Here is a 13,077-nt window from a genome sequence, read left to right on the forward strand (position 1 = left end):
CAGAGTATTCTAGGATGCCTTTTCGTCAGGCCCTGCCGGACTTGAAGACACCTAACTTGTCCAATGTCACTTTTTACTTACTTCTTTACCCTATTTTTAGACACAGAAAACCTTATCCCATTTTCACTGTCATTCTCTATGTTAGGTATCTGAACAACCCAACAACTGCTCTTGGTTGAATAACTGAAAACAAAGAAGTCATTAACCACTTCTACCATTTCCACATTTACCGGTATTATTATTGTTTCTTTATTTCCCTTCATTTAATAACGGACCTACCCTTTTGTCCTTGGTCTTTTTGCTTGCTTCTAAGGTATTTGTAGATATGTTTTCTTTTTTACCCTCTATGTCTCTAGCTAGCATTTATCTCATTTTGTGGCCTTTGGCCTTTCGATTTTTGCCACCTACATGTCATGTGCTATTTGTATTTATATTCCTCCTTATGTAAAGTTGACCTTTGTTTCCAATTTTTTAGAATCCCTTTTTTTTTTGTTTTGTTTAGATCATTCAAGGTCTGTAGTTAAGCCACTGTGGTCTCTTGCCATACATCCTATCTTTCCTACCACAGTGGGATAGTTTGTTCTTGTGCCCTCTTGTGTCTCTCTGAAAAAGTGCCAGCTGTCTTCTAATGTTTTTCCCCTTAGACTTGCTTCCCATGAAATTTTACCTACCAACTCCCTGAATTTGCTAAAATCTGCCTTCTTGAAATCCATTGTCTTTATTTTGCTGTTTTCCCTCCTTCCATTCCTTAGCATCATAAACTCTATCATTTCATGATCACTTTCCCCAAGTTGCCTTCCACTTTCAAAATTCTCAACCAGTTCCTCCTTATTTATCAAAATTAAGTCTAGAAGAACCTCTCTCCAAGTGGTTTCTCCAGCTTCTGGAACAAAAAAGTCTCTCCAATACATTCCAAGAATTTACTGGATAGTCTGTGCCCTGGTGTAGACAGCATGAGATGAATTCTTTCATTGACCTAACTACCGCAACTCGGGGATTACCTGTGCTGAGGGGAGAACTCTTCCATCTGTGTAAGTAGTGTCTATATTTAAAGCTCTAAGGCAGCACGGCTGTAGTATTTTAAGTGTAAACAACCTTTCAAGCAGATCTTCCAGAAAATCATCCAGTCTGGAATCTGCCAACATGGGGAATTGGAGAATCCAAACACGTACCTTCTCAGTGTGTCCAAGTGGTTAATCACCCTCAGTGCTAAATATTTGGCCCTAATTTCTAGCTGGAATTTGCCTGGCTTCAGATTCCAGCCCTTTTGGTCTCGCTCAGCCTTTCTCCGTAGATTACAGATCCCGTTATTACCCATGATTTTCTCCCCATGAAAGTCTCCGCTTGATCATCTTTTTGATAAGTTAAAGAGATACACACCTTTCAAGTCGAACAATCCGGCTTTATCTGTATCCTCCAATCATTTTTGTGGCTCTTTTCTGCACCATCTCCAAGTTTTTCAACATCTTTTTTTCAGATGTAGACCCCAGAACTGGATGCAGTTTGTTTCACCAATCCCATGTGCAGAAGAAAAATCCTTCCCCGGCTCCAACTCACCACACCGAGGACCATATCATCCCTTTATACTACAGTGTCACACTGGGAGCTCACGAAGAGCTGGTTGTCCACAATGTGCCCTACAATCCTTTTCAGGATCCTTGGGTTCCATTATACAGGGCCCTAGCCTGTGGGTCGAGCCTGCGTTGCCTGTTCTGGGAGGATCATTTCACATTTGCCTGTATTAAAACATTTTGTTTACATGGGACCCACTTTCCAAATGCTCCAATCTTTGGATTCAATCTTTGAGTCATCTGCAAATTTTGTCTGTAGTTATTTTCTATTTCCTTACAGATCATTTCCTTTGTATGGGGCCCAGCCCTCCAAAACACTTCCAGATCAATCCGGTGTGCCTGCCCTGGCCGCCTCATTGCAACCACTCTGACAGTCCTGGGGTCATCGGCACATTTTATTTGCAGTGATTTTTCATTTGCTTCCAGATAATTGATGAAAATATTGAATAGCATCCGGCCTAGAACTGATCCCTATAGAACCCTACTACAAACAGCTGAATTTACTGATGAAGGCCTATTGACAATTGCTTTTTGAGATCCATCAGTTAGCCAGCTTTCAGTCCATTTTACATGTTTGCTACTGACTCCGTAGAATATTAATATTTTAAGTCAATATTTCCCCTACTAAATCAAAGGTTTGTTACTTCTGTGTTGTTCCCTTGATCCACCAAATGTGTATCCTTGATCAACCAATGTGATCAACTCTCATAATAGGATGAAATCAGGTTTATTTGACAATATCTGTTTAAAATAAACCCTGTTGGTGACTGGCAATACTTACAATTCTAGATTATTTTTTTTAACTAATCCCATACCAGCTTTTCCATTGTTTCTTAACCTTGTAAATTCTTTTATAACAAAAAAAACCCTTTTCCCTTTATTTTTTAATACTTTACAACACAGGAATTGACATAATTTTTTTTTTAATTTCTCTTTTTGTTAGCATACTTAATAACCTCCTTTTGTTATCCATGGCCCTGCCAAACATGGAGTTTACCCAGATGTCTTAGGCCTGGTCTACACTAGGACTTTAATTCGAATTTAGCAGCGTTAATTCAAAACTAACCGCTCAACCGTCCACACCAGGAAGCCATTTTCGAACTAGAGGGCTCTTTAGTTCGAATTTGGTACTCCACCCCGACAGGTGGAGTAACGCTAAATTCGACATGGCTAGCTCGAATTAGGATAGGTGTGGATGCAAATCGAACTTAGTAGCTCCGGGAGCTATCCCACAGTGCACCACTCTGTTGACGCTCTGGACAGCAGTCGGAGCTTGGATTCTCTGACCAGCCACACAGGAAATGACCCGGGAAAATTTGAATTCATTTTCCTGTCTGGGCACTTTGAATCTGACGTCCTGGCTGGACAACAGGGCGAGCTCCGCAGCACCTGCAACGATGCAGAGCTCTCCAGCAGAGGAGTCCGGCCAATCCAAGAATAGAAAGAGGTCCCCAGCATGGACAGACCGGGAAGTCCTGGATCTGATCGGTGTGTGGGGCGAGGAGTCTGTGCTGTCGGAGCTGCGCTCCAGCAAGCGGAATGCAAAGACCTTCGAGAAGGTCTCCAAAGCAATGATAGAGAAAGGATACAGCCGGGATGCAATGCAGTGCCGCGTGAAAATCAAGGACGTGAGACAAGGCTACCAAAAAGTCAGAGCGGCAAACGGATGCTCCGGAGCCCAGCCCCAGACATGCCGCTTCTACGAGGCACTGCATGCCATTCTAGGTGGGTCTGCCACCACTGCCCCACCAGTGACCGTGGACTCAGTGGATGGCATAGTGAACCTGGACAGTTCCTCCTCGATGTTCGCCGATGGGGAAGATGAGTAAGGGTCTGTGGAGGACGGCGCAGGCGACAGCGAACACAAAACCACTTTCCCTGACAGCCAGGATCTCTTCATCACCCTCACAGAGATCCCCTACCAACCCTCCCCGGCCGTTAACCCGGACTCTGAATCAGGGGAAGGATCAGGCGGTAAGTGCTCTAAACATGTAAACATTTATTTTTTATAAAACAGGTATAAAAAAATAGAAATACTATATATAAAATTTTCAATGAAAAACTATATGAAAAGTAGGTCCACACATATAGGGATTGAACAATAATCCTCCAGGGACAATTCAAGAAAGGTCTCATTTAGGTCGTCGAAAAGCCTCCGCAGGAGGTTCCTGGGGAGAGGTGCCTTTTTGGGTGCTCCGTGGAAGCACATTCTTCCGCGCCAGGACATCCTTATGTAGATGGGAATCATCGCCTCGACAAGCATGGCCGCATATGGTCCTGGTCTCTGCAGGGCTTCCCTTAGCATCCGCTCTTTGTGACTCCGAGGGACCCGCATCAGGGTGATCTCGTTCATGAAATGCTGCATCTAATTAGGGCAATTAGTGTATTGTTACTGTTGTGAATGGTTGACTTTTACTTTGCATAACAATGACCCTCGCTTAACAGCCACGTGTTGTAGGCCACATAGGAAAAGCATACATTGATCTTTCCCGTGCACTGGCGGGAGTGGCTGGAAAAGGGTCAGAGTATATGATTTCCAGATTGCCTTTAGCGGGAGGGCACAGCTATCCATTAACTGATAAGCAGAATGTACTGTAAGGCTTACTGCTAGACAGATTCAGCTGTCTCTCCCCACTTGTCCGCTCTCCTGTGCAATGCCGCAGCCAATGAGAGCGTATTCCGAAATCTCGAACTTGGCCTGAGATCTCGTGAGACTTGTTGCCCTGTATGGTCTTGTTCAGAGAAACTGACTAGACTGTGTTCACTGTTCGCAAACATGTATCTGTTCAAGGAAATCAGTTACTTTTCCCATCACACAGCTTCGGCTCTTTCCCGGACTGCCCCGGCATCCCCCTCGCAGAGGCTGGCGCAGATTAGGCGGCGAAAGAAAAAGACTAGGGACGAGATGTTCGCGGAACTGATGGCCTGCTCCAGAGCCGAGGCGGCAGAGCAGAGACAGTGGAGGGAGACCCTATGTCAACAGCATCGCACGCACAGCGAACGGTGAGGACAGGTGGCGGCAGGAAGACCAGCAGGCGACTCAAACGCTGCTTGGGCTAATGAGGGAGCAAACAGACACGCTCCGGCGCCTTGTTGATGTTCTGCAGGACCGCAGGCAGGAGGACAGAGCCCCCCTGCAGTGTATCTGCAACCGCCCTCCCCTGCCAAGAAGTCCTGCCCCCCCCCTCACCCAAAAGTACAAGACGGAGGGGCGGTAGGGGCCGTGAGAACTGTCACTGCACCACTGCATAGCGCTAATGTACCACACACCTCTCACGCTATACATTTGTAGAAGTGCTTCCCTTACAGGCTCACCCAGTCCCAAATCCAAGTTTCATCCCCCCACTGTGTATTAGATTATTAAAAGCTGTTTGCTGTTATTCACTGTTTTCGGTCACGTCTTTCGTGTCAGAGGATTTTTTTGTGTATGGGGGGGGAGGGGATTTATAATTGCACGGTATAGCCTACATTACCAGGGTACAGACTTGGGGGCATGATCAACTGCAGGGCACACACACACTGCAGTCAGTAGGCACCAGGGTCACTCTGTGTGGTGTATGCTGCCCCGGGTCATTCTGTGATGTGTATGCTTGTCCAGGGTCCTAGCGCCTGCCACCCCCTTAATGTTAAGGCACGCTGCCCTTACCATGCACTTCCACCGTAGCAACGAGCCTCTCCGCTGCCCTGAGCCCCAACAAGAGCCCTCATCCATGGACAGATACTCACCCTTCCCCCACACCCCTCACCCCTTCCTACGCCCAAACCCGCAGCCCACTGCCGTCATCCAAACCCCTATCCAAAGAAGGCACCACTCGCCCCTTCCTGCAAACCCACCCCTTCCTGCAATCCCTCCCCTCCATGCACAACCACTTGCAACCGTCCCCCACCCCAGAGACCTATGTAGGAGCAGGAGGATGTCATTCCTCTATGGAACAAGCAGTCTGTACATCAGTGCACACCGTGCCCAGCACAGTATGCGTCCATGTTTCAACACCTGAACAGAAATGCAAAGTAAAACAAACATTTATTAATAATGAGTGTAACAATTAATTTGCTTTAAAACGTGCTTTGGAAGTGGGGGAAACTTGGAGAACGGGGTATGTAACCGCAGATCTCACTCAACACATAGAGACACAGGCCCAGGGTCAGTTTCTCTTGAAAGCAAGTGGAGAGTCATAGGTTACCCTGCTCTCTGAGGAAACTTGCTTTCAAAGCCTCCCGGATACACAGCGCTTCCCGCTGGGATATTCTCTCGGCACGGGTGTCTGGCTGAGCGTAAACTGCAGCCAGGCGATTTGCCTCAACCTCCCATCCGGACAAAAAGGTCTCGCCCTTGCTCTCACAGAGATTGTGTAGCACACAGCAAGCAGCAATAACTACGGGGATATTCTTTTCGCTGATGTCCGAGCGAGTCAGTAAGCTCCGCCATCTCCCCTTGAGACGTCCGAAAGCACACTCCACCACCATTCTGCACTTGCTCAGCCGGTAGTTGAAGAGTTCCTTCTCTCTGTCCAAGGCGCCTGTATAGGGCTTCATGAGCCAGGGCATTAGCGGGTAGGCTGGGTCCCCCAGGATCAGAAAGGACCATTATGATCATCTAGTCTGACCTCCCGCAAGATTCAGGCCACATAAGCTGACCCACCCCCTCCTGAAATAATTCTCTCCCTTGACTCTGCTGTTGAAGTCTCCAAATCATGATTTAAAGACTTCAAGAAGCAGATAATCCTCCAGCAAGCGACCCCTGCCCCATGCTGCGGAGGAAGGCGAAAAAGTCCTCGTGTCTCCTCTTAGTCATCATTCTCCAGGTCTCTCTGTCTACTATCTACCCATCTATCCTGAGAATTTACAGGATATCAGATCCTCCAGAGAGTTAGGCATTATCCCTAATTTTCTTACTCATCAGCTATAATTTTTTAAATACATACACACAAACGTACAGAGCAGCCAATTCCTCTATGACTCAGCACAGAGCCCAGGAGTTTTCATCTCCCTTTGGGAAGGTTCCTTAATTAATGTTTGCTGCTAAAGCTGGATAATTAGCACAGAAGTGGAGACAGGCTTCTCTACAGCCTGTTTACACTCAGATCCTCCCTTCTTCTCTAGAGGCTGAGCAAACCCCACTGTGACTGCACAGGGCTATATTATAAATGGTGCACATCCCCGTATTGTCTCTCATTTTGGGATACTGCTGCTGATGCTGGCTTGAGAGAAGTGTGGGTCATGGATACCTGAGGGGGATTCCTAAGGAGGACACTTCTGTCTCAGAATTCACAGGTACCCATCTCTTGGTGAGGAGCTCACCTGTTTGACAAACCCTGTGCAACATGGATGTGGTGGGATAGAGAGTAAGTCTTTGGTCCTTTCCTACCTGCACAACCACGACACATCCCAGGGCTCTTGCCATAAGTGATGGGTTTGCTAAAGAATCACTGGCCAAAATCTCACTCTTTTCTGTGCACCCCGGCTCGTCCTGCCTGATGGACTCCAGCCCCAGGTGGTGCATTTCAGTGGCACAGTGAATCCTTCAGGATGAAAGGTGTTAGTAGATGAGCAATACAAGGCCAAATTCTGACACCACGGGCCGTACTTTGCTCAGGCCCCAGTGAGGCAAAACTCCCTTTGAAGCAAGAACTGAGCGCAGATATCAGGAGCCAACTGTGTGTTAGGCAGAGGGACAGGGGCTGTTACCTGACTTTTATCTGCTGGAAAACTTGGAGGTGCTAGGGCTCCTCAATAGAACAATAATGAGAATTTTTCAACATGGGTAACACATATTTTCTCCTGAGAAATCGGCTGAACTGTTATGCCTGAAACTTTCAAAAATTCTTCTCGAAGCAGAGACCCCGCATGGGAAATTTCAGTCCAAAAACCTAAAATCTGGCAAACTTGTAAGCAACTGAAAAGAAGGTCTTCTAATGGAAGATGTCAGACAGCCTTAACTACAGGTGATGCTACCAGCACAACCTAAGCTGCCCAATCCATTTGTGAATCCCAACCTTCTATGCTCTTTGCTCCAATAATGTTGGTAGCAAGGAGTTCTACAGGCCAAATAGGAATTATGGTAGCAATTACCTTTTCTCAATGTTATATGTTCAGACTTTCAATTTAACTAAATGTTCCCTTGTTCATGTTATGAGACACATTAAATATAAACGCCTGGTCTACTTTTTTTTATCAATAGATCCACAGGGTTTAAGGTCAGAAGGGATCATTTGATCATCCGGTCTGATCTCCTGTAAAACACAGGCCCATTAAATTTCACTCAGTTACCACTGTATTGAGCCAAAAGACGTGTGTGTGTGACTAAGGCCGGGTCTACACTAGGATTTTGCATCACAGAATGATAGAGCCATAAAGTTAAAAGGGAATGCGAAGGACAGCTAGTCTATGCCCTGACAAGATGCAGGATTTGTTTTGTCTTAGTCTCCAATTGAGACCAAATCCACATCCGAGTTGAGGAATGTGTACCATGACTTGCATGTTATACTTCAGACAATATAGCCTAACATAGCATTTGCCTTTTTTGAAACATTTTTCCTAATATCCAACCTAAACCGCCCTTACTGCAGTTAAGTCTATTGCTTCTTGTCTTCTCTTCAGAGGTTAAAAACAGTTTTTGGCCCTCCTTGTAACAACCTTTTAGGTATTTGAAAACTGTTATCATGTCCCCCCTCAGTCTTCTCTTATTCAGACTAAACAAACGCAGCTCTTTCAGTCTTTCCTCATAGGTTGTGTATTCAAGACCCCTAATGATCCTTTCCTCCAGTTTTTCCAGATCATTTTGCATGTTTCTCCGATTCTCCAAAGACTTGCAACCCCTCCCAACTTGATATCATCTGCAATCTTAATAAGTGTCTCTCCATGCTATGATCTAAGTCGTTGATGAAGACACGGAAAAAAACCAGACCCAGAACTGATCCCTGCAGAACGCAACTTGTTATGCCCTTCCAGCATCACTGTGAACCATTGATAACTACTCTCTGGGATCATTTTCCAACCAGTTATGCATCCACCGTATAGTAGCTCTATCTAGGTTTTATTTCTCTAGTTTCTTAATGAGAAGATCATGCAAGACTATATCGAAAGCTGTACTAACGTCTTGCTATACATCTACTGCTTCTCTCCATCCACAGGCCTTGTTACCTTGTCAAAGAAAGTTATCATTTTGGTTTTGCATGTTTTGTTTTTGATGAATCCATGCTGACTATCACTTATCACTTTATTATCTTCTAGACATTTTCAAATTGATTCCTTAATTATTTGCTCCATTATCTTACCTGGTACAGAAGTGAAGCTGACTGGTCTTTAATTGCCTGGGTTACTCTTATTTCATCAGGCCCTGCTGACTTGAAGACACCTAACTTGTCCAAGTAACTTTTCACTTGTTCTTTCCCTATTTTAGACTCAGAACCTATCCCATTTTCACTGTCATTCTCTATGTTAGGTATCTAAACATCAACAACTGTCTTGGTGAAAACTGAAACAAAGAAGTCATTAAGCACCTCTACCATTTCCACATTTATTATTCTTGTTTTTCCCCCTTCATTTATTAATGGACCTACCCTGTCCTTGGTCTTCCACTTGCTTCTAATGTATCTGTAGAATATTTTCTTGTTATCCTTTCTCTATCTAGTTTGATCTCATTTTGTGCCTTGGCCTTTCTAATTTTGCCCCTATAAATATGTATTATTTATTTATATTACTCTTTTGTATTTTGACCTTGTTTCCACTTTTTCTTGGATCTTTTTTTTGTTTTTTTGATCATTCAAGATCTTCTGGTTAAGGCATTGTGATCTCTTGTCATACATCCTCTCTTTCCTACTCAGGGGGATAGTTTGCTCTTGTGACCTTACTAATGTCTCTCTGAAAAACTGCCAGCTGTCATCTATTTTTTTTCCCCAAAATCAAGTCTAGAACAGTCTTTCTCCTAGTACCTTTCCCCAGCTCCTGGAACAAAAAATTCTCTCCAAAACATTCCAAGAACTTGTTGGATAATCTGTGCCCTGGTGTAGACAGCAGGAGATGAATTCTTCCATCGACCTAGCTACCACCTCTTGGGGATTACCTGTGCTGAGGGGAGAAACCCTTCCATCTGTGTAAGTATTGTCTATATTGAATTGCTATGTCATCACGGCTGTAGCATTTTTTGTGTAAACAACCTTCAAGCAGATCTTCCAAAAAAACTGTGCAGTCTGGATCTGCCAACATGGGGAATTGGAGAATCCAGAAATTCCCTTCACAGTGTGTCCCAATGGTTAATCAACCTCAGTGCTAAATATTTGGCCCTAATTTTGAGCTGGAATTTGCCTGGCTTCCACTTCCAGCCCTTCGTTTTCACTCAGCCTTTGTCTGGTAGATTACAGAGCCCATTACTACCGGTGATTTTCTTCCTATGAAAGTCTCCTCTTGATCATCTTTTTGATAAGTTGAACAGATATACACATTAAAGTCTAATGATCCAGCCTTTTCTCTATCCTCAAATCATTTTTGTGGCTCATTTTTGCACTCTCTCCAAGTACATCTTTTTTCCAATCTGGACCCCAGAATTGGATTCAGTTTGTTTCACCAATCCCATGTGACGAGGTCAAATCCTTCTCCTGCTCCACCTCACCAACTCAATAGTTACCCCTACTAAATCAAATGCCTCTGAGAAATCAAGGTTCATTGTATCAGTATTTTTCCCTTGATCAACCAATGTGTATTCTCATAAAAAGATGAAATCAAGTTTATTTGACAAGACCTGTTTTGCATTAACCCTGTTGGTGACTGGCATTACTTACATATCTAGACATTTTTTTTCCTAATCTTATACCAAATGTTCTGTTGTTTCATAACCTAGTTAATTCTATTATAAGAAAAACCTTTCCCTTTATTTTTATTACTTTACATTTAAAACAGGAATTGACATAAAACTTTTCCAGGATTTCTCTTCTTCTTAATATACTTAATAAACACCTTCTTGTGATTCATAGCCCTGCAAACATGCAGGTTTCCCTGATATCTTAACATCCCTTATGAATTTTTTTAACTTCCAATTTCTGTTCTTGGCGATCAATTTTCCCTTTTTCCTCCTTGCTATATATTGCTTCCCCCCTCTCCCTTGCTGCCTTCACTTTCCACTGAACTGGATTTTTACTCAAAGTTATTCACTTTGTTGACTGTGGAATCATAAGATTTCCACTATCTAATAAACTGTTATCAAAGAATTACCAATTTTCATTCATATTTTCCTGTTTACAGTTTTCCTCCCAATCAGTTTTGCTGATAATTTTCCTCAGATTTGGGGAATTAGTTCCCTTGGAGCACTAAGTGTCTATCGTTAGTATTGGTTGGGAACTGTCCATTTGAATGTAAATTAGTTAGATTTTTTATTTTTCTCTCCTATATCATATGCTCTTTTCTTTGTTTCTTGTGCAAACTAAAGAGTCCCAGACTCTTCCAGCTGTTTGCATATGTCAGTCTCCCCCATTCTGAAAGCCTTTCTTGGAAATCCCTTTTACATATGCTATACCTTTCATAGAGATTGGGTGACCAAAACTGAACACAGATCGCAAACATGTTATTCTCCATCCTGTATCTTAGGGATCTGAACATTGTTTTGTTTTGTCCTTTGCTGCGAATGAGCAAGTGTTTATCATGAGCTGCTATCAATGGGGCCCAGATCTTCTCCCTGAGGTATGTTCTAGTTGGGATGTTTCTCCCAGGACATGTCTTCCTAAAGGGTTGTTTTTCCCCCCTCTCTGATTTCAAGCAACTGGTTGAATGGGGAACTCCCCTCAGTATGGACTCCCTATCCTGGCTCTCATTGCATTAAGGAACAATGATAGATAACCACTATCCACACTTGTGTTTCCTACTGGTGCCTCTTAGGGTTCCCCCACCACAAAATGTACGAATTATTAACGCAAGCAGCATAATAAAATTATGGAATTGGATTTAGTAGGGTCATTGCTCATAGTTATTCTCTCTGAATAATGAAAATGTAATTTTTCAGTGTGAGAAGAGCACTCAATCTGCTTATCCCATGAGAACAGCGTCCACTACTGCATGCAGTGTCTCATATTAATGTTGTCTCTCCATTTAGGCATTTCTACTGCAACCATCACCCGAGATCCTGGGAACACACAGGAAGTCAGGGGAGCATACGCTAAATGCAGAAGACACCCTTATGCCTCCGAGTTGGACACGTTCTCCTCTACGCTATGTCAGATTCGAACACAACCGACTTCAGAAACCCCTCCACCTTCATCCTGCTGGGCATTCCTGGCCTAGAGGCAGCCCATGTCTGGATTTCCATCCCCTTCTGTGCTATGTATGCCATAGCTGTGTTGGGGAACTTCACCATCCTGTTCATCGTGAAGAGGGAGCCCAGCCTCCACGGGCCCATGTTCTATTTTCTCTGCATGCTGTCTGTCACCGACTTGGTCATGTCCACATCAACCCTACCCAAAATGCTGAGCATCTTCTGGTTCAATTCCAGGGAGATCAGTTTCAATGCCTGCCTCACCCAGATGTATTTCATTCACTGCTTCTCAGGGATGGAGTCTGGAATCCTCGTGGCCATGGCTTTGGATCGCTACGTGGCCATCTGCCATCCCCTGAGACATTCCATCATCCTGACAAACTCTGTTGTGGCCAAGATAGCCCTGGCCGTGGTACTGCGTAGTGGCATAATCACATTACCCTATCCCTTCCTGGCGAGGCGGTGGCCATATTGCAGAACCAATATCATCCCCCACTTTTGTTGTGGGCATATAGCTGTGGTGAAGCTGGCCTGCGCTGACATCCGCATCAGTAGTTACTATGGCCTGTTTGATCTTCTCTCTGTGATCGGAATGGACGTGGTTTTTATTGCCGTGTCCTATACTCTGATCCTCCGGGCCATCTTCCGCCTCCCCACAAAGGATGCCCGGCTCAAAACTTTTGGAACCTGCATCTCTCACCTTTGTGCCATCTCAGCTTTGTACATCCCGGATTTCTTCTCCTCTCTCACACACCGGTTTGGCCACAATGTGCCCCGGCACTTCCTCGTTCTCATTGCCAGTGTGTACCTTTTGGTGCCCCCCATGATACACCCCATCATTTATGGGGTGAGGACCAAGCAGATCCGGGGCAGGCTGCTCCAGCTCTTTTTTTCATAAGGAGACCTAAATGTTTTCTCCTTGTGCTCTGGCTTTCAGATTGAGCTCCGTGCAGAGCTGGCTGGTATATAATGCTGAGACCTCTTGCCTGAATCACTTCCTGGACAGACAAAGAGACAGTAAACCCTTCCCTGTCCTCACTGTGCTGTGTCAATGTGATGAACTGGGGAGTCAGATTACGTACACTACACTGGGTTGTGACCTTTCTAATTGCTCTTAGCTGAATGCCTGAAATTACAGTCTTACCCCATCTCTTCTGTCAAGCCTCATCGCTGCTGTGTGTCTTCTCCCCAATGCCCTGCCCTTGTCACTAACTCTGTATAGAGAGAGAGACCCTATCAGGACTCCTGGGATCTATCTCAGCT

The 13,077-nt window shown here is 44.5% G+C and overlaps 2 protein-coding genes across 2 annotated transcripts in view; one reads left to right on the forward strand and one right to left on the reverse strand.

Annotated features, from left to right (window-relative positions):
• LOC123363123 (cholecystokinin receptor-like) overlaps positions 1-1,318 on the reverse strand; it is a 10,963-nt gene extending 9,645 nt beyond the window's left edge. Inside the window, 1 exon segment of the mRNA XM_045003947.1 lies at positions 1,173-1,318. Coding sequence (XP_044859882.1) covers positions 1,173-1,318 — 146 coding nt within the window.
• Positions 1,319-11,773: 10,455 nt separating this feature from the next.
• LOC123370324 (olfactory receptor 52E4-like) lies at positions 11,774-12,712 on the forward strand. Its single transcript, XM_045016766.1, has one exon. The coding sequence runs from the start codon at positions 11,774-11,776 to the stop codon at positions 12,710-12,712; it is 939 nt and encodes a 312-aa protein (XP_044872701.1).
• Positions 12,713-13,077: the final 365 nt, after the last annotated feature.

Source organism: Mauremys mutica, chromosome 1 (assembly GCF_020497125.1).
Source record: "Mauremys mutica isolate MM-2020 ecotype Southern chromosome 1, ASM2049712v1, whole genome shotgun sequence".
In the NCBI taxonomy this organism is placed as follows: Eukaryota; Metazoa; Chordata; order Testudines; family Geoemydidae; genus Mauremys; species Mauremys mutica.